General features: G+C 41.1%; 2 protein-coding genes and 1 pseudogene across 2 annotated transcripts; all 3 read left to right on the forward strand.

Moving 5' to 3' along the window:
* The first annotated feature begins 389 nt into the window (after window positions 1-389).
* LOC148908329 (uncharacterized) lies at window positions 390-2395 on the forward strand. The gene is made up of 2 exons (XM_089034804.1): window positions 390-1502; window positions 2035-2395. The coding sequence occupies exons 1-2, from the start codon at window positions 1154-1156 to the stop codon at window positions 2127-2129; spliced, it is 444 nt and encodes a 147-aa protein (XP_088890930.1). The 5' UTR covers window positions 390-1153; the 3' UTR covers window positions 2130-2395.
* A 2826-nt stretch (window positions 2396-5221) lies between these two features.
* On the forward strand, window positions 5222-10268 carry LOC148908330 (uncharacterized; annotated as a pseudogene).
* A 1712-nt stretch (window positions 10269-11980) lies between these two features.
* LOC148908331 (uncharacterized) lies at window positions 11981-16079 on the forward strand. Its single transcript, XM_089035829.1, has 3 exons — window positions 11981-12721; window positions 12925-13050; window positions 14727-16079. The coding sequence occupies exons 1-3, from the start codon at window positions 11981-11983 to the stop codon at window positions 15921-15923; spliced, it is 2064 nt and encodes a 687-aa protein (XP_088891955.1). The 3' UTR covers window positions 15924-16079.
* Window positions 16080-18853: the final 2774 nt, after the last annotated feature.

Below are 18853 nucleotides of genomic sequence, written 5' to 3' on the forward strand. Positions count from 1 at the left end.
TCGGCATTAACCAACAACCAGGCGACAAAGCGTAATCCAGTCTAACCTTTGATTGCTGCACCGCAAGTTGATATCTTTGAACTGACTTAGAAATCTCATTCTCAATAACAGCGCTTTCGAAGAGGACAAGGAATACTTGTTGCGTTTCCTGTGACGCACCGGAGGCATCTACGATGGGGCTGCGAGTGCTAACCTGTGCCCCTAGAATGCAGTAAACGAAGGCTTCAATGCTTCGATTAATCCTTGCTAGGTTTTTCAGTCCAATGCCCTTTGCGGCAAAGAAAGGCGCCCATGGATATTTCTCTTTGCTTTCTATGAAGTAAATTAAAGTACCCCTCGATGCTTTACCACCAAGGTCGGAGAATTCCCATTGACTTGGGTAGCCCATACCCGGCGTTTCTATGCTGGCGCCAACATACGAAGCATAGGTGTAAGTCTCTCCTAAACCATGGGCGGCACCCTCTTTGTTGCGAAAATCAGGGTTGGTAAGCTTAAACTCATTCCTTAATCGCTCCCATGCGACTTTGTCATATTTGTTATCCTTCGGCTTAAAGATAGTGTCACTAGGAAGCGGTGCTCCTAACTCAAACAATATCCTACGAATAGTAAAAGCAACATGAAATCGCAGGAAAGGAATATGGAACATGTCCGCGGCTATACCGCATCCTTTAGTAGCAGCCCAGACAGCAAAGTTTAACTGCTGCGGCCAATACCGCATGTTGGGACCTGATAACCATTCTCTGGATTCTTTCCCTGAGGTATGTTTCATGGCAGTTTCTCTAAAGATGTCTCTGACTTTTATTTTGAAAGTCGTAGAACCCACGGGGATTTCTAAGGAGGTAACCATCTTAGCAAAGTCATTTGCGCCGCCTTTGTTGTTGTAAAATGGGTAATCCTCCGTTGCCGGTAATAAATTCTCTGGAAAATTAGGCTGCCTTTCTTTATGCTCGGGTTTTGGGTTCTTTGGCTCCAAGTCCGCATTGCTGTACATTCTGGAGCCTTCATAGTAAATCCCATCGGGTCTTCTTTCAAACTTACTAGGGTCTGCATGCGGAAACATCTTCCTAAAGGCTCTCCAGTTGGCATAATCCCGGTTGTCGTGATGTGGCTGCTCCTCTATGTTATTCCCAAAAGCGTCGTACATTAGTATATAATGGATGTTATACCTTCAGCACCTCAGTTGTACCCAGATGTTCCCACCATAGGTCCTACAGAATTAAACGCCGAGAACTTTCGTCTGAATAAAGCGAACTTAATACTGGCTTACTTGGAAGGGCAAGCGAAACACTACGAAGAGGTCAGGAAAAAGTACGCCAGAGCCCGAAGCATACTACACAAAATCGCGATAACTTCCGGCTCCATGTCCGTGGCGTTAACAGGCACTGGCGTTGCTACCTCACTCACCGGACCTGGAATAGTCGTTGGCGTTCCTTTGGCCAGCGTTGGAGCCGTCTGCGGCATCGTTTCCGCTGTTACGACAGGCATTATGAAGCAATTGTCCGGTAAGATATCCAAGCACGACACACACATAGCCCTAGCAAGAGCAAAGGCTAACACCATCGCCGACTTAGTCTCCCAAGCTCTGCGGGACCGCCGCATAGACGACACGGAGTTTTCTTTGATCCTCGCGGAGGAAAAGAAATACGGCGAATTAAAGTCGGGCAATAAAAAAACCATCGTGAAAGATCTGTCCGAGGAATCTCGCAAACAGATCTACCAGAAGGCAAAGGAAGATCTACAAAGAAAACTCGCTCAGTAGACATCTGCTTTGAAAAGAACGTAGGGGGATTTCGACTGCACATTTCATCTTCTCGGAATCCATTCTAATAGGGGGTGGTTGGGGTCTATTTGCTGGAATATTTCGTAAATTACGTCGGGGTAATAAGGAATATCCTTATCCAGCTGACAAAACATCCACTCGGCCCTTTGCATATCTGGGACATCAGGAATACGCCTACCGGTAATTTCAGACAAAAGATAGGGAATAGCTTTGTAATATTTCCCTAGCTTTAATTTTTTCAATGTCTTTCGTAGACTTTGCGGCGAGGGCTCTTCCAAATTGTCCACGATCTCCCGCGTGTCTAAATACACCGGATGCAACCCCTGGATATAATTCATCCAGTCCCTGAAGTATTTCAACCTCTTATATGGCGTTTTCGTGCGACCTCCATTGGCGTAATACTGTTCTTTGGTAACATTTGGCACCGCATTACGAATATTCTTACCACACTCATAACACTGTGCTGACGTGTCCTCCTCTATCTGTATTTTTTTACCACAACACCAAAAAGATTCTGGCTTCGGTATGACAACTTTAGGCGTTAAACAAATCACACAGAAGTCGTTAACGAACTTCTTACACTCATGCATCGTATATCTAAAGGATATCTTTCCCTCTGTTTGCAGTACCCAACAGAGCAGCAGTTAGGCACATTTCGCGCTGTCGGCCGATCGCGCAAGACCCCCTGTAGGGCGGTTAACCGACCTCCAAAACCCCACCCCCCCCTGGTGTTTTTCGACTTTCGATTTTTGGCTTTGTCGGCGCTTCGCGACTCCGCCTAACTGCTGCTAACGCATGCTGGTACTCCTCGTCCTTTATACCGGACTCGTTTAGGGTGCTGTAGAATCTCTCTTTGGGTGGTAGGGGTTCTTCGAATCGCTCCCAGGAATCCATGTATTCGTATGGGTAGACTCCTTTCCTTTCCGCGCCGTATTGACTGGAAATGGGGAACTCCGTGTTGTATTTAACCAAGTTTGCTAAGGAGTCCGCCATGAACTGCTGCGAGTCTAAGAACTTCAGCATGCCCACAGTTACGGACATGTACCTTTCTTTGTTGTTGGGTATGCACTTTACTTCGGAGCCGTCTGTTCCTTGTAAAAGTAAGTGACTGTCGTAACCCCTTAAATTGTGAAAGAATACGGGTATTTCCATTTCTGGGTCTACTTTGAAGTTTATGTTGCATTTCCAATAAGCCGCTCCTCTGTATTTACCCGTGATGTGGCAGTGATCTCTAACCTTATCCACATAGAAATCCTCAACGAATGCTTTGTGGCAGTGAATGCAATGCGTGGAAGGCTTTCCCGGCTTCTCACCCTTCTTAGCATACTTCCCGCATTTAAAATGAGCTTCTCCTAAATACTTTCCATCTTCGTCCCACGCTTTCTTAGCCCGTCTTCCAAACTGAAGAAGCGTATGTTGACAAATGTGGCATTTCTTTGCCTTGGTAAAAGCCTCCTGGTTCTCTTTGGTAAATTCCATCTTCTTTGGACGTCTTAATTGTTCTCTTATCTCCCCCTCCTCTTCTCGCAATGCTTCTAGGAACTTATTAGCTGCGTTCTTGCCTCGGTAAATTACAGGAGGGTTAGCCTTACCGTCTGATCTAACTACTATGTAACCAAAGGAGCAAATCTCATGTAATCCCACCTTATTCGTGGCACCACTTTTCTGCTCTTCCTTAGTTATCAACGCTTCAAAGTCTGCATATATCACGTAAGGCACCTGCATCTGCTTTTGATGGTCTGAGTAGGATAGGTTCTTATCTGTGGGCATCTGGATCCGTTGCGCCACTTCTTCGACTCCGCGACATATTTCGTCGTGATCCTTTAGAGCTTTAACGCTGGTAAAGGATAACAAACAACAGTCGCAGAAGTATTTCTTGCCTTTGTGTTTGGTGTGTCTGTAAAATAGTCTGCTAACATGTTTAACCCACGAATAATGCCCGCCGTGGTAGAAGAGGTGTATTCGTTCTCCTTTACTCTTTGACAGCACTAGTGGCACTATCGTTTGGTCTCTGACTCCGTAAACGTTAATTGCTAAATCGTTTATTTCCTCAAATATGGGGATGTCTATCAACTGCATGGGAAATTCCACACCATCCCACTCTAAATCGTCTGTGGGATACTTACTTGTCCTACATGGATCCTTATCTACTGGATACAGTGCGGATCGTATTGCCCACATAAAGCAGCGGTTGTCGTCATTCTTTACGTTAACGATTGCCTTCTTCCTTTCTACCCCCACCGGCAGGGGCACGTAACTTCCTCCTCGTATTGGTACGTACCTTGCCATGCTAACCTCCATACCTTCTACCTCCTCCACTGTCCAACCTGATCCTTCTTTCGTGTAGTTAGACAGCGACTCCATTATTGCTTCTAAGGCTTCGCTGAGTGACTTATCCAGATTGGTGGACTCTAATATCACTAACGACTTTGATCGCAGCATTGCTGTCGTCGTTGCCTCATCTTTTGACAAACTTACTTCTACCATTATACTCGCTTTCAGGGCTCCTAATTCTTCTATGCCTTTTCGAAGCGTTCTCTTGACCTTCCTTTCTGACTGACGCCAAAACTGTCTAACATCAATCTCACCGTTACCGGGTATTGACACCGTTTCGAAATTGCTTTGGGATTCCATCTATATAATAGGAGATATCTTATACCTAATTCCAGACCCTTTTCAGATCGTCGTAGTCATACTCACAATCCTGACAATGCCAAAACAATTTAACCTTAGTCTCAAACTTCTTACCACATCCACAATTATAGCTGCTCATACATTTCGTCTTCATTTTCAAATGCTTTTTCAAATCCGCTTCTTTCTTAAAAGTTCTCTTACATTCTTCGCACTCCATATATAGACTAACATATTTAAGAGCGACTGTCTGTAAGGGTCGAGAACCTGATTTCAGCGACCACTTGGTCAAATTCTTCATACTTTGCCTGAAGATACCCTTGGATGGACCATTTACAAAAATCATATTAAAAGGTTCCAGCGGATTTTTATTTTTGAGAAAATCCCAAAAGAGTGAAATGGTCGCCAAGCGCCGGTTTTCGGCTTCGATAATCGTCCCAAGGATACCCCAAGAACAAATGGTCGCTGTGGCTACAAAATTCGCCCAATCGAGATGAAACTTTTCACAAACCTAGGATAACATTTCAGCTTTTAAACTAGCTATAAAACTTTGCTGTATCTGGAAGGAATTATTTATTATATGTCGAAATACTAACGGTACTGAAAAATTACCGAAAGAAAGGAGCTATGTTTATCGAGCAAAAGCATCTACGGGTACCTAATTTTCTTGGGAATAAAATTGATTTCCTTAAAGATAAGCTATTAAAGTTAAACTGTACCAAATTTGAAGCTCAAAATCGAAGTATGTCTCAAGTTATTGCTTTTCAAAAACATTGTTTATTTCTTACTGGTTTAAGGGTCAACTGTCAACAAACTACAACTTCAAAGATTCCAGTTAATGCCGGAGTCGAATTGAATGCTTTATTACATGCATGGAAATTGCACTATCAAAAGACCGAGTTTTCATAGCTATCCATTTTACATTCTGTTACTTTTTGAATGCTAGCGCTGTTTTTAGATATTTCTTTCAGTTTAGGTAGTTTTTTGCCGAAAGTTCCCGTCGCTGGCACTGAGTAAAATTAAACAAACACGTAAACATTTACCTGAATTAATTGTCCTTCTGGCGTTACAAGATATCCACCTTCCATTGCATTACTTCTTGCCACTTCTGCCATTCTGAATCTTCAACATTACTATTGTTCTCAGTACCTTTTATTGATCTACTTTGAATATCTTGGAAAGAGCAAAACAATGGCCTTCTTAAAAGTCACAAACAGATGATGCCTATCTACAGTTTGTCGAGCCATCTAACGTAATTTTAAAATAAGTACACATATGAAGCCCTCGTAAATAATACAAGGTATCTTACAAAGGACACCATTAGTGAATGCTTAGTGAAAGCTATAGATTCGCAGTCCCAGAATTCGTTACGTAACGAATGTAGACATTTACGGCCTTATTAATGTGTAACACAATACCTGAATCGTGCTTGTGTGACAAAACAAACTAGGTATCAAATATATGTTTTCCAGTATTTCGTAACCTTTACTAGTAGTATTGTGGGCTGAATTTCGCAATCACATAGCATGAGTTTGTCTTAGACCAGATAATGGATTTTTGCGAGTATCGCACTCTTTTGGAGAAACTTTTTCCGAGGAATGATATTACTGTTTGCGGCCAGAGTACAGAATATCCTGGTCATCTGGATTTCATTCCGCTTGGGTCCTGTACAAGAGACGTACAGGGTCATCTGCGATCACTGCAACTTGCTGCTGACGAGGGGGTCGAGAGTGAGTTAAAACTTTTGCTAACTCGAGCAGGTAAGTAATTATTCCGAAAAGCTCATATTCTTAGGAAATATAATTTACGCTGCATATATCAAATGAATTTTTCAGGTGTTTTCTGTGTGGACGAGCAGCACAAAATACTAAGTATATGCCCGCGTCATAGAGCTGACTTTGGAATCCGGTGGCGGTCGAGAAGAACGAACTGCGCAGCCCCACAAAGTATTGCTACACACACAGCTAATGCGAAGGGGAGTCACCGCATCAACAGCAAGCAGTCTTGGTTGATCTTGAAGACCACAGGCATACTTATTTCCGTCGGATTACGTAAGTACTAATCCGCTTTAGTCATGAGGTTAGGGTTAGGGTTAGTTCCATGATGTGTGATGTAAATACTGTCAGGAAGGTTGGAGGGAGATATTTAGAACTATGCATGTTTCAATGCTCTTCTACTACAACTATGACTAGCTACACTGGTGCTCATTTTGTTCTAAATCTTTTGGACAGCAATATGCACCAAATGTCGAGAACATGTCAACAACAGAATAGTTGATGAAGACAAGACTTCTGCGGCGTCAATTGAGGTACGGAATTGTAATAAAATTCGTCAAATCTGTGTACCATACTAATGTGATTCCATAGGTCGCAGTTTCCGCTATTTGTGGAGGATTTTTGTCTGCAAAAATTTTGACTGGGGGTGAAACGGGAAACCAAATAACTCCAATTAGTATATAAATTGATATTTTCCTAACGACTTCTTCTATAGCAGAGTGCAGAAGCAGTGCATTCCAGTGAGGACAGCGACAGCTCTAACAGCTTAAGCAAGACGTTTTCCAAGCTAAAAATATCAAGTCAGCAACATGATGATACTTTCCTCAGCACTGAGAGTGGGAGTACTACCTCGAGTGATGATGCTGGTGCTCTTTCTCTAGATGAACCACGTGATAAACTGAATCGGTTTCTGGTTTCTCGGGGAGTTGCGCCCATCACACAACCATGGCTGGAGTTGGAGACTGTAAGTGCCACCACCAAGTGGCGTTATACTGCACGCGCGGTGGAGGTTGTCGCTGCGGTCCTTACAACCATCAGTCCAAATAATGCAGGAGCTCTGTGGCAGGAAATTGAATCTTCGACAGCAATATATAAAGCCCTTGGAATAGAAGAAATTTCTAATTCCTCGAGAGAATATCTCCAGGCCCTTGCAGAGGCATATAACAACGCAGAAAGTTGGGAGAGCAGAAGGCAGGTTCTTTCAATCATGACGGGAATTGCTAACTACAAGACAATAACATACTTCATTCCAACACTCTCCAGATACCGCTATACAATTGCTAACCTGCACCACTTGCAGTTCGGACGTGGAGCCCCAATCCAACATCACCCCACAATCCGAATGCGCGTAAACCGAGGACAACTCGATCACTTTTTATCATTTATCACAAGCCCTCACCTTATACAAGACTTACCATTTGGACAGAAACTGCTAACACTATCAACTGGTAGAAAGATCGAAGTGCCAAACGTTATACGAACTGTGGTACCCCAGCGAATAGTAAAGCAATACAAGGCGTACTGCGACGAAACAAGCTTCGAGCCATTCAGCGACCGCACCATGCTAAGAATCTTATCAGAATGTAAAGCATCTGTTCGTAAGTCCCTCCAGGGCCTGGATTACTTTGCCGCAGATGGTGCTCGAGCTTTTGATGATCTTATACAACTAGTACGCCAAGTAAGCGAGCACAGCCAGTTAGGCAAAGATTGGGAACGCCAGCATATCGACGCGCTGAAAACTGCTAAACTGTATCTAAAGAGCGATTTCAAGGTAGTAAAAACTTAACCACGTGTTCCTGTTATTTCAACCTTAAACTTCTTTAGAAGGATAACTGGTCTATTTTAGATGCATCCAAATTCTAAAATCTGTTGTCCAATATATTAATCATTATTATAAATTCCTTTATTAGGTCCACCTTAGTAATGCAGCAGAAGTTGCAGACCACTGTGTCGTGTACGCTCTGAGTGACAACAAAGAGTCCACACTGTGCGAGAAATGTGATCACAATCATGAGGAGATTTGTCACCAGTGTGAGAGTCTGAAGAACGTCTTGGAAGTTATTTCGAACGCGATATCTGAGGCATCTTACCCTAACGAAGACGAAAAGGATGAAGCAATCTACCTTGCTAATACCGCCATGCTTGCCATACAGTCTTGGAAATGTCACCTTCTACGCTCACTACGTCAAGACCAGGCTCGCCTAGATACCATCGACACTCTAGACAGAAACGCAGTTTTCATAGTCAATGACTGGGCTATGAAATTCCTGCCACAGCGATACCGGGAATCTCAGGCAGACTGGTTTGGCAAGCGTGGCATCTCCTGGCACATCTCCGTTGTTTATAGACGCGTGGAGGGGGTGCTTCAGTGGCAAACTTTTGTCCACGTCGTTCAGTCATGCAGCCAGGGGAGCTCACCGGTAATAGCGATCATCCAGCATGTCCTGTCTACACTCAAGAAGGAATATCCTGAAATCAATGATGCTTATTTACGTCAGGACAATGCTGCTTGCTATCACAGCGCTCCCACTATATTGTCATGCCAAAAGATAACAGCTAGCACTGGGGTAACCATCAAACGAGTGGATTTTAGTGACCCACAGGGTGGCAAAGGAGCTGCTGACCGGTTAGCTGCAACGTGTAAAGGTCACATCCGAGCCTTCATAAATGAGGGAAATGATGTCCTCAACTCGAACGACCTGAAGGATGCACTGCTCTCCCATGGTGGGATAAACGGAGTGCGGGTGGTGGCTCTAGAAGCAATTCCCGAGTTCCCAGAAGTTGAGCAGAGCATTCCTGGAGTGACCAAATTCAATAACTTTGAATTTAGCAAAGACTACATCAGGTGTTGGCGTGCGTACAAGATAGGTGTCGGGAAGAAAATCAAGGTGGAGTCATCAAGCGGTAAGTAAAGCAATGCATCGAAGGTAGAGGGGGCTCTTTAATTATCAGTTTTGGAAGGACGCTTTTTTAAACGATTAAATTAAAAATAAATTAAAAGACAGAATAGAATGAAGCATCTGATTCCCCGGGTAGCGCTTTTACACTAAATAATGTGTTTGTATTTTTACAATGAAGGATCTCATATAGCCTGGTTGGATTCGCCGTTTTCCCCAGGAGATTTCCGAGCACTTGGTGGTAAAACAAAGGCACCGCCAGAGACAAGCGTCTTGCAGGAAAGTGAAGAGGTGAACACACAAGGTGTGAGTCCTAATTCTGGAGTGTTCTGCTGTCCGCAAGAAGGGTGCATTCGAGTGTTTTAGAGGGTGTCTGCTCTCGAAAAGCATCTCTCTCTCGAGAAGTGTGTACGACATGTAGAGAAACACACACTTCTCGATCTCGCCAAGATAGGATACAGTTCCAATCTCGACGAAGGCGTGGGAGTGGTGCCTACTATAACCATCCCAAAACAACAAGGTGCATCGTCGAATGATATCCATAAGGGCTGGGCTCTAAGATCTACTAAAAAATCATATCGTTTCAACGACAAACAAATATCATATATGAAAGCAAAGTTTCGCATCGGTCAAACAACAGGTCGAAAGCTGAACGCCGACTTAGTTGCGCGAGAGATGCGACGAGCTCGTGACGCAGACGGGAATCGTATGTTCAAGCTGTCAGAATTTTTGACGTTGCATCAAATTGCATCATATTTTTCTCGCCTGAGTGCTGCGTCTCGACAACAAGATCCCGATGAGGCTGACCTTCAAGCAGTCCAGGAGGAGATAAACTTTAGTAGTGTAAGGAAACATATTGAAGAAATTGACCAGCCACAACATCCACTTGTCTACGACCAGTACGACTTGTGCACGATGGATACGGAAGACAAGTTAAAAGACCTCAAGGTGCCTATGCTCCAACACATCTGCGAGCAGCTTGATCTTGACGTACCTCAGCGTCCTGTGCGTCGCAAAGCGCCCTACCTTACACTTTTGAAGGACTTCGTTAGCAAGTGCCCTTGTAAAAAGGACACGAACTGCTAGAGGATTTATTGTTCTTAAGTTTAGTTCTTAACAAGAACTATTCTCGTGATAATCAATGCTACTACAAACGTGTACCGATATGATAGGTAGCTGATGTGGGGGGGGGGGGGGGGGGGGGGGGGGGGGCAGTGTCTGTAGCCTCAACTTTGCACCCCTACTGAAGAATAATTCTTTTTATTGGTCTTTAGATTCATTGGGTTCTGTTTAAAAAAAATCAAATATTAGTAGCTGCGGAAACGATGCATAAAAGGCGTAGATCTTCAACAATATTATATGATACCGGCAGTGGACGAACGGAATCTTAATTGTTCTACCTATGTCTTGCATTAATTCAACAGTCTCGTCATGCTAAAATAAAAATTAGTACAAGGCGTTCCTAGAGCGAGTACAGTTTTAAGATTTGCGTGACGAGTCTAAATTTTGTCACTTGCTCCAATTACTTGTGTTTATCATACATGACTCATTATACTGTAAACATCAAGAACAAAGTAAGACAATGATACAAATTCTTATTGAGATTAAAAATGATAATTTTATATAGTTTGTAAACGTATAGTTAGGAACATTTGTCATAGTAGACATCAAGGCTCGCAGCTAGCAGTTGTCATTGATGATCTAATCAATTCTGACAGGTCAAGGTTTATTTCGATATCCTTGGCTAACGTGCTGATTTCAGAAATAAAATCTCTACTACCAATAAAATTTACTAGAAAAATTATAAAGAACAATAATTATTTTGAAGATTCAGAATGGCAGAAGTGGCAAGAAGTAATGCAATGGAAGGTGGATATCTTGTAACGCCAGAAGGACAATTAATTCAGGTAAATGTTTACGTGTTTGTTTAATTTTACTCAGTGCCAGCGACGGGAACTTTCGGCAAAAAACTACCTAAACTGAAAGAAATATCTAAAAACAGCGCTAGCATTCAAAAAGTAACAGAATGTAAAATGGATAGCTATGAAAACTCGGTCTTTTGATAGTGCAATTTCCATGCATGTAATAAAGCATTCAATTCGACTCCGGCATTAACTGGAATCTTTGAAGTTGTAGTTTGTTGACATTTGACCCTTAAACCAGTAAGAAATAAACAATGTTTTTGAAAAGCAATAACTTGAGAAATACTTCGATTTTGAGCTTCAAATTTGGTACAGTTTAACTTTAATAGCTTATCTTTAAGGAAATCAATTTTATTCCCAAGAAAATTAGGTACCAGTAGATGCTTTTGCTCGATAAACATAGCTCCTTTCTTTCGGTAATTTTTCAGTACCGTTAGTATTTCGACATATAATAAATAATTCCTTCCAGATACAGCAAAGTTTTATAGCTAGTTTAAAAGCTGAAATGTTACCCTAGGTTTGTGAAAAGTTTCATCTCGATTGGGCGAATTTTGTAGCCACAGCGACCATTTGTTCTTGGGGTATCCTTGGGACGATTATCGAAGCCGAAAACCGGCGCTTGGCGACCATTTCACTCTTTTGGGATTTTCTCAAAAATAAAAATCCGCTGGAACCTTTTAATATGATTTTTGTAAATGGTCCATCCAAGGGTATCTTCAGGCAAAGTATGAAGAATTTGACCAAGTGGTCGCTGAAATCAGGTTCTCGACCCTTACAGACAGTCGCTCTTAACTACATAGACGCGGGATGCGGGTAATCGCGGTACGAATCGAGGAATTTACTTTAGACGGGTAATCCTCCGGTGGTCGTTGCGCTGGAACCCCCATCCCCTATACTACTGAAGACGAAGGAAAGGGACCGGAAAGTCATTCCAAGAAGACCGTTGACAGTGGTGAAGGAACTTCGGAGTCGGCCATGCCGCTCGATACATCAACCGACCAACTTACCCGCTTAACATCAGCGATTAATCAACTTACAGAACATCTAATTGGAAAAGAAAATCCTACAAAATTGCAAGAAGACTCTTCAAGAACCCCTTCCGTGAAGGGAAAAGGCAAAGGGCCGGCAAAACGTTCAGCGGCCCCTGAAGATCGTCCCGCCAAAAAACGGCGCCAAGATGGCCGCTCCACGAGCACGCCTGATGGCGAGGATGATCGAGACCCTGAGGAAATCATGAATGAGATCATTGGTAAAAACAATGTCTCAGATGAATCTGAACACGAACATGAATCTGGTGAGTCAGATATTGATGAAACACTAGCCGAACTCCAAAAGGAGTACGAGTCTGATGACATAACTGGGGCCAAGCTCCAACATAACCAGCTCGCTAAGCTAGTTGACAAAATGCTTCGACATCGTATGTCGGATAAAGCATTAAAAGACAAGTTAGATCGCATAGAAAGGCCGGAAAACTGTCAAAATGCAAAGCCTACTAGGGTGAATCCAGGCATCTGGCGAAGGCTCAGAGATTACACTAGAAAAACTGATGCACAAATGTACAAAATTCAACAAGCTCTAGTGAAAGGAATGATACCAGTCATGCGCATGACTGACCTGTCCATGACAGGGCACCTGAGCGGCGACCAACTTCAGCAGATGAAGAAAAAGGGCTTAGAGGCCTTATCTCTCTTCTCACATGCAAACTATGAGATAAATGTGCAGAGAAAATTGTTTATGAAGTCAGACATAGGCAAGGATTATGCCTATCTGTGCTCTTCACAGATTCCCTTCTCTGACATGCTTTTTGGAGATGACCTCCAAAAACAATTGAAAGATATTGGTGACCAGAACAAAATTGGTGCCAGAATCCAATCCAAAGACTACCGTAGCAACAATTCATATGGTAATTCGCATGGTAGCAAATACAGGAATTCAAAAAACTCCAGAGGCCAGGACTACAAACCCTGGAAAAGGAAAGAAGGTCAGAGACAGAGCACAAAACAACGACAACAGTCAAAATAGACACAAAAAGCTCTAATGACCTGGTAAGTGCATGCACTATCAACATAAATTTTAAAGCTGGTAATATAGCTAATTTTATAGACACCTGGAGGTTGCTAACATCCGATAGTACCATACTTGAGATCGTAACTGGCTATCGTATAGCCTTTGACTCAGAGCCTCATCAAACAGTAGCTCCCTGCATTCATTTCTCCAAAGGAGAGGAACAAATTATAGACAAAGAGATTGCTAAATTGCGAGATAAAAATGTTATTGTGGAAACTACTCACTGTGAAGATGAGTTCATATCAACCATATTCACAAGACCCAAAAAGGATGGATCACACAGGCTGATCCTAAACCTAAAAAGACTCAATGAACATGTAACCTATGAGCATTTTAAAATGGAGTCCTTACAATCAGCTGCCCAACTCGTTAAACAAGGGTCATGGATGGCAGTTCTTGATCTCAAGGATGCGTACTATTCAGTGCCTATAGCATTTGAACACAGAAAGTACCTCAGATTTAATTTTAAAAATACATTATATGAATTTACATGCTTACCTAATGGGCTATCTAGTGCCCCTAGGTCATTCACTAAGCTTATGAAACCAGTTTATGCTACCCTTAGAGTTAAGGGCAACCATTTAGTGGGATATATCGATGACATTCTTTTGTTAGCTGATACCCCTCGGGAACTTAATAATCAAACTAAAGATGCAACTAACTTGCTTAACTCATTGGGCTTTACAGTCCATGACATCAAATCAATAATTACACCATCACAGCAAGTTAAATTCCTGGGATTCATTATTAACTCGACTACTATGGATATATCTATGGTTCCTGATAAAGTTGACAAGCTAAAACAATCATGTGCAAAACTATTAAAACATCAGGGACTTGTACCTATAAGAGAAGTTGCCTCTGTAGTAGGCCTTATGGTTGCCTCATTCCCTGAAGTGTACTATGGACCCCTATTTTATAGGTCCCTAGAGAATGACAAAACAAATGCACTAAAATCACATAATTGGAATCTAGATAGTGAAATGAGCATCTCACCCGTTGCTAGGAAAGATCTAGAATGGTGGATTAGGGAATGTGACCTCTTCCCTTGCCCACTAGTCTTACAACCACCTGAGCTCACCCTAAAAACTGATAGTTCACTCTCAGGCTGGGGTGGCATAATTGAAGGAACAGACTTAATAGCACGGGGAAGATGGTCACCAGAGGAATCACTTAACCACATTAATTTTCTAGAGATGAAAGCAGTGTTTTTATGCCTTAAATCTCTATGTCATCAGTTGCATGACAAGGTTATAAAAGTGCTATGTGATAATACCACAGCAGTCGCATACCTCCAGCATATGGGAGGCACTCATTCCCCACAATGTAATGAAATTACAAGGGATACTATACTATGGTGTAAAGAAAGAAGCTTAAAACTGTCTGTCTCCCACTTGCCTGGCTGTCTTAACACTGAGGCAGATGAAGCCAGCCGGAAAAATGACAGCAATACTGAGTGGTCCCTTGACCTAGACTCTTTTCAAAACCTCACAAAATGTTGGGGAATGCCGGAGATAGACATGTTTGCTTCTAGACTTAACCATAAAGTCCAAAAATATGTAGCCTGGAAACCTGACCCAGGTGCCATAGCCATTGATGCATTTACAATTGACTGGGGAAAATATCAACTAATATACTGCTTTCCCCCTTTTAGCCTTATAGGGAAAGTTCTTCAGAAAATACAGTTAGACAAAGTAATGGCAATCTTGATAATTCCTCATTGGACAACACAGTTCTGGTATCCGAGGCTATTGCAAATGCTCCAAGCTCAACCAATAAAGATAACAAACAAACGAAAAACACTGATGCTGCCTCACAGCCCAGAGGAGGTACATCCACTTTACCCCAAACTGCAACTTCTTGGTTGTCTTGTATCAGGTTAGCTCTTACAAATCAAGGAGTAACAGGCGAACCTCTTGACATTATACTTCAATCCTGGAGGACAGGGACTCGTAAGCAATATCCGACATATGTTGGAGCATGGGTCAAGTTCTGCGAGGAGCATAATGTTCATAGTTTTCAGCCCAGCCTTCAAAATGTCCTTCAATTTTTGTGTCATTTATCTAAATCTATGGGTTACAGTGCAGTAGGAACAGCTAGAAGTGCTTTATCAAGCTTCATCAAAATTGAAGGGGGGAAGATGGGCAGCCATCCTGTTGTGTCCAGATTTATGTCAGGGTTGTTTAACCTCAAACCTGCATTGCCACGATATATTGCCACATGGGATCCACAGCAAGTGCTACTTCACTTGAAGAAATTCCCTACAGCCAGAGAACTATCTCTCAAACTGCTCACGCATAAGCTAGTCATGATTATGGTACTTATATCCGCTCAAAGAACACAAACACTCCAGTTACTGTCTTTAGATAACATGAATGTACAGCCAAATGAAATCTCATTCAATATAACTTCATGCCTAAAACAGACCAGAAACACTGGGGGGAAAAACAGACACTTGACTCCCATTGTCTTCAAGCGTTACACTTTAGATGAAAAACTTTGTGTGCTTACTCTGTTGAATGTTTACATTGAAAGAACTGCTTCCCTTAGGAAGGATTCTCGTCAACTGCTTATTTGTCATGCCAAGCCTCATGGACCAGCATCCAGAGACTCTATCTCTAGGTGGATTAAACAAACCATGAAAGCAGCTGGAATTGACACTAGCGTTTTTAAAAGTCATAGTACTCGGTCAGCGTCAACTTCAGCAGCTAAAGCTGCAGACGTTCCTATTGAAGACATAATGACCACAGCTGGCTGGAGTTCAGAGTCAGTATTTGCACGATTCTATGACAGACCAGTTGTAAAGCCAAATAACTTTGCAGAAGCAGTGTTGGCTTCCTCGAACAATTAATATTCAGGCTTAGTCCTATATTGCTGTTACAAATTTATTGTTAATTGTTCTTTTACCTATGTTACAAGGTTTCATTTTGACATTATTATACATGAATCTCAGTAGAAATAAAATTCATGTAGCTATTACTGTTGTGAGGGCTAATTTTGTGAGACTTTGAGCTTTGAAATCTCACGTGACCTCCGATTGTATGCAAATGCGAGGTAGAATTGATAAATTAAACGAAACTTACCTGTAAGTTGAAGTTTGATAGAGATTCTACCGTAGCATTTGCAGAAATGAGGAGGTCACATCCCTCCCTAAAACCCATTCACCCTGGGCATTAGTGTATGCCCCCATATGTACTTTTCAAAGTCACCCAAAATTCTTTAAAGACTGAGCTCGGATACGCATGCTTGCTATCTCACGTGACCTCCTCATTTCTGCAAATGCTACGGTAGAATCTCTATCAAACTTCAACTTACAGGTAAGTTTCGTTTAATTTATCAATTATTGTTCTTTTAACTGCCTAATCATTGGCATTTCGACTAGAACCTTCCAAAAACATGTAAAGTAGCCTAGTCTACTTTATAAAATAAATTAAATAGTACGCACGCTGTGATTGGTTGATAGCCATGTTTGCATGAGGATATGTAAACACAGTTGTGACGTCACAACTCTCGTGTTTTCCCAATACAAGTTCAAAAATTAAAAATTTACAGTTTCTTTCGAGGAAAAAAACGCCCCCAAAAATGTATTTTGAAGACGAAGTTCCAAATTTTGACTTGTGTCAGGGCCACAGGCATAACCCTATGGTCTCATGCAGGTCTTTCTGATCGTAATATCATGACAATCTCTCGTTGGTCACCGCAAAGAGAATTCCCTCAGGAGCTACAACACAGGTCCTCCGTCAGGATAGCTGCGGTTGTTCAGCGACGTGCTTTCTCATGATTTAAATACACCGCCCGATAAAGAATACAAGTATTTCAAGGCTCTTCAGCTCCACAAAATATCTTCTCGAGGCAAGACGAAACAATCAACTTCGCTGCCATGTTTTCTCGCTGTCAAATTGAGCAAAACCACGTTTCTCTCAACCGAGAATTCCATTCACAGTGACACTTGTTATCCACTTTTGATCACTTTCGTAAAGATAATCAATTCTGAAATCTTTTATTAAGATTTCTATTCAATCTTTGGACATTTCTTTGTATTTGTTTTAAAGTTTTAGAATGATAAATGTTGAAAATAGGTAGCGATTCTTTCTCGCTTCACATTTGCCTTTTCCTTGGCGTTTATTACACAAAATTTGATTGGCTAACAATCGAAGTTCGTGATGTATGGAGAATTTGTATTTTGATATGAGAATCAAATTCAAATAAAGATTTATTTTCTTGCAAGTGGTAATGTTTTCCCTTAGTATTTATTTTATAAAAGCAATGGAAAACTTTTTTCTCTGTGTTTACATAGCCTGATAGCAACACTCGGGGGGTTGGGGGAATTCTCGACAGTTATGCAAACCCTCGACTACGTCTCGGGTTTGTATAACTGTCTCGAATTCTCCCAACCTCCCCTCGTGTTACTATCAGGCTATGTAAACACGGAAAAAGTTTTCTATTGCTTAACTAGTAAAGGGCACCCAAATGCTGTCTCTAAGAATAGTGAGGAATACATGTACATTGATTGATTTAATTTACAGTAAATTATTTGCACTTTTATATTCAGAGAGAATTCTTTTCGTATTCAAGCAGTGAGTGCCAAAAACTATTTTCTTGAAGAAAGGCTGTTGTACAAGGCTAAAATCTTGTTATTCGGAAAGTTTAACTTGTTTGGAAGTGGAGATGACCAATGAAAGTAGAATCAAAGTGTTAACCCAAAGCAAAAATTTTATTCAAAAATGAGGTTTAGGCTTTCATTTGCCTTATTTCCCATATATATTCTATAAAAAAGCCTGACAAAGCAACATTCTATAACAAATGCAACGTGACATCTTTATACTATTGAAAATACCGTTTCAAACAGTCATTTTATCATAGTACAATAGTTCCTAACTGTTCAAGTAATGTAATTATGAATCATTTTATTGGTGGGTAATCAAAAATAATAGAACTACTTTGCAGTGTATATTGAAATGTGGTTTCAGATGTTGAATCAGGGGACAGTTCTACTACCAGGGATTACATTAGACATTTAAGATTCAAAAGGGATTTCATTGTGTAAAGAAATGTTGTAGAAAATAAACAACATTGTGTAAACATCAAAACTGCTTTATTAATAACGTCAGTAAGTTTTTTCATCTTTTCACAGTGTAACATTTACCTGTTTATCATTACTGTTTCATTAGAAACACCAACACAGCTCACACTAGTTTTTAGCTAGTTATCTCTTCTTACCAATAACTTGCATTAGTTTCATTAAAGTACTAGATTGTCATTTGACATATCTGTGTAGGTATAGTTACAATCAACAAATTTATGAACACACTGTATATGTGATTCAGATAATCTATCCAATATTTTACCTTGCAAGTACAGTAGAACCTCCTATGAGGCTCTGTTACTCTCTAGTATGGTTATCAATTAATCCAGTGTTGTTAGTAGACTTTTAAATCATAAATATATAGTTCACATTAGATAAGAAGTTTTATTTAAAACTCTGAGACAAGCACTTTGTTTTCCAGGGTTCTCAGTCAGGTTGATCAGACAATTGATAATGTTAATAATTGAGCAAATTGCATATTCCATTCCATAGACCAATCATTGTGCATGCTCTATCCTAACTATATAATAAATAAGAGTATTTTGATGGTCAGCAAGATACATAAAGTTTATATTTTACCTGACTTCAGTCTTTTTTTATCAAATTTTTGAGAGAATAAATTGAAAATTAGAATTGGGAAAAGCATAGTGGAAATATATTTTCAGCTAAAAGAAGTTTGTAAAGTTGAACAGCAT

Source organism: Actinia tenebrosa, unplaced genomic scaffold (genome assembly GCF_029948245.1).
Source record: "Actinia tenebrosa isolate PJP-AT-01 unplaced genomic scaffold, QUT_ActTen_1.0 PGA_scaffold3__52_contigs__length_22856419, whole genome shotgun sequence".
In the NCBI taxonomy this organism is placed as follows: Eukaryota; Metazoa; Cnidaria; class Anthozoa; order Actiniaria; family Actiniidae; genus Actinia; species Actinia tenebrosa.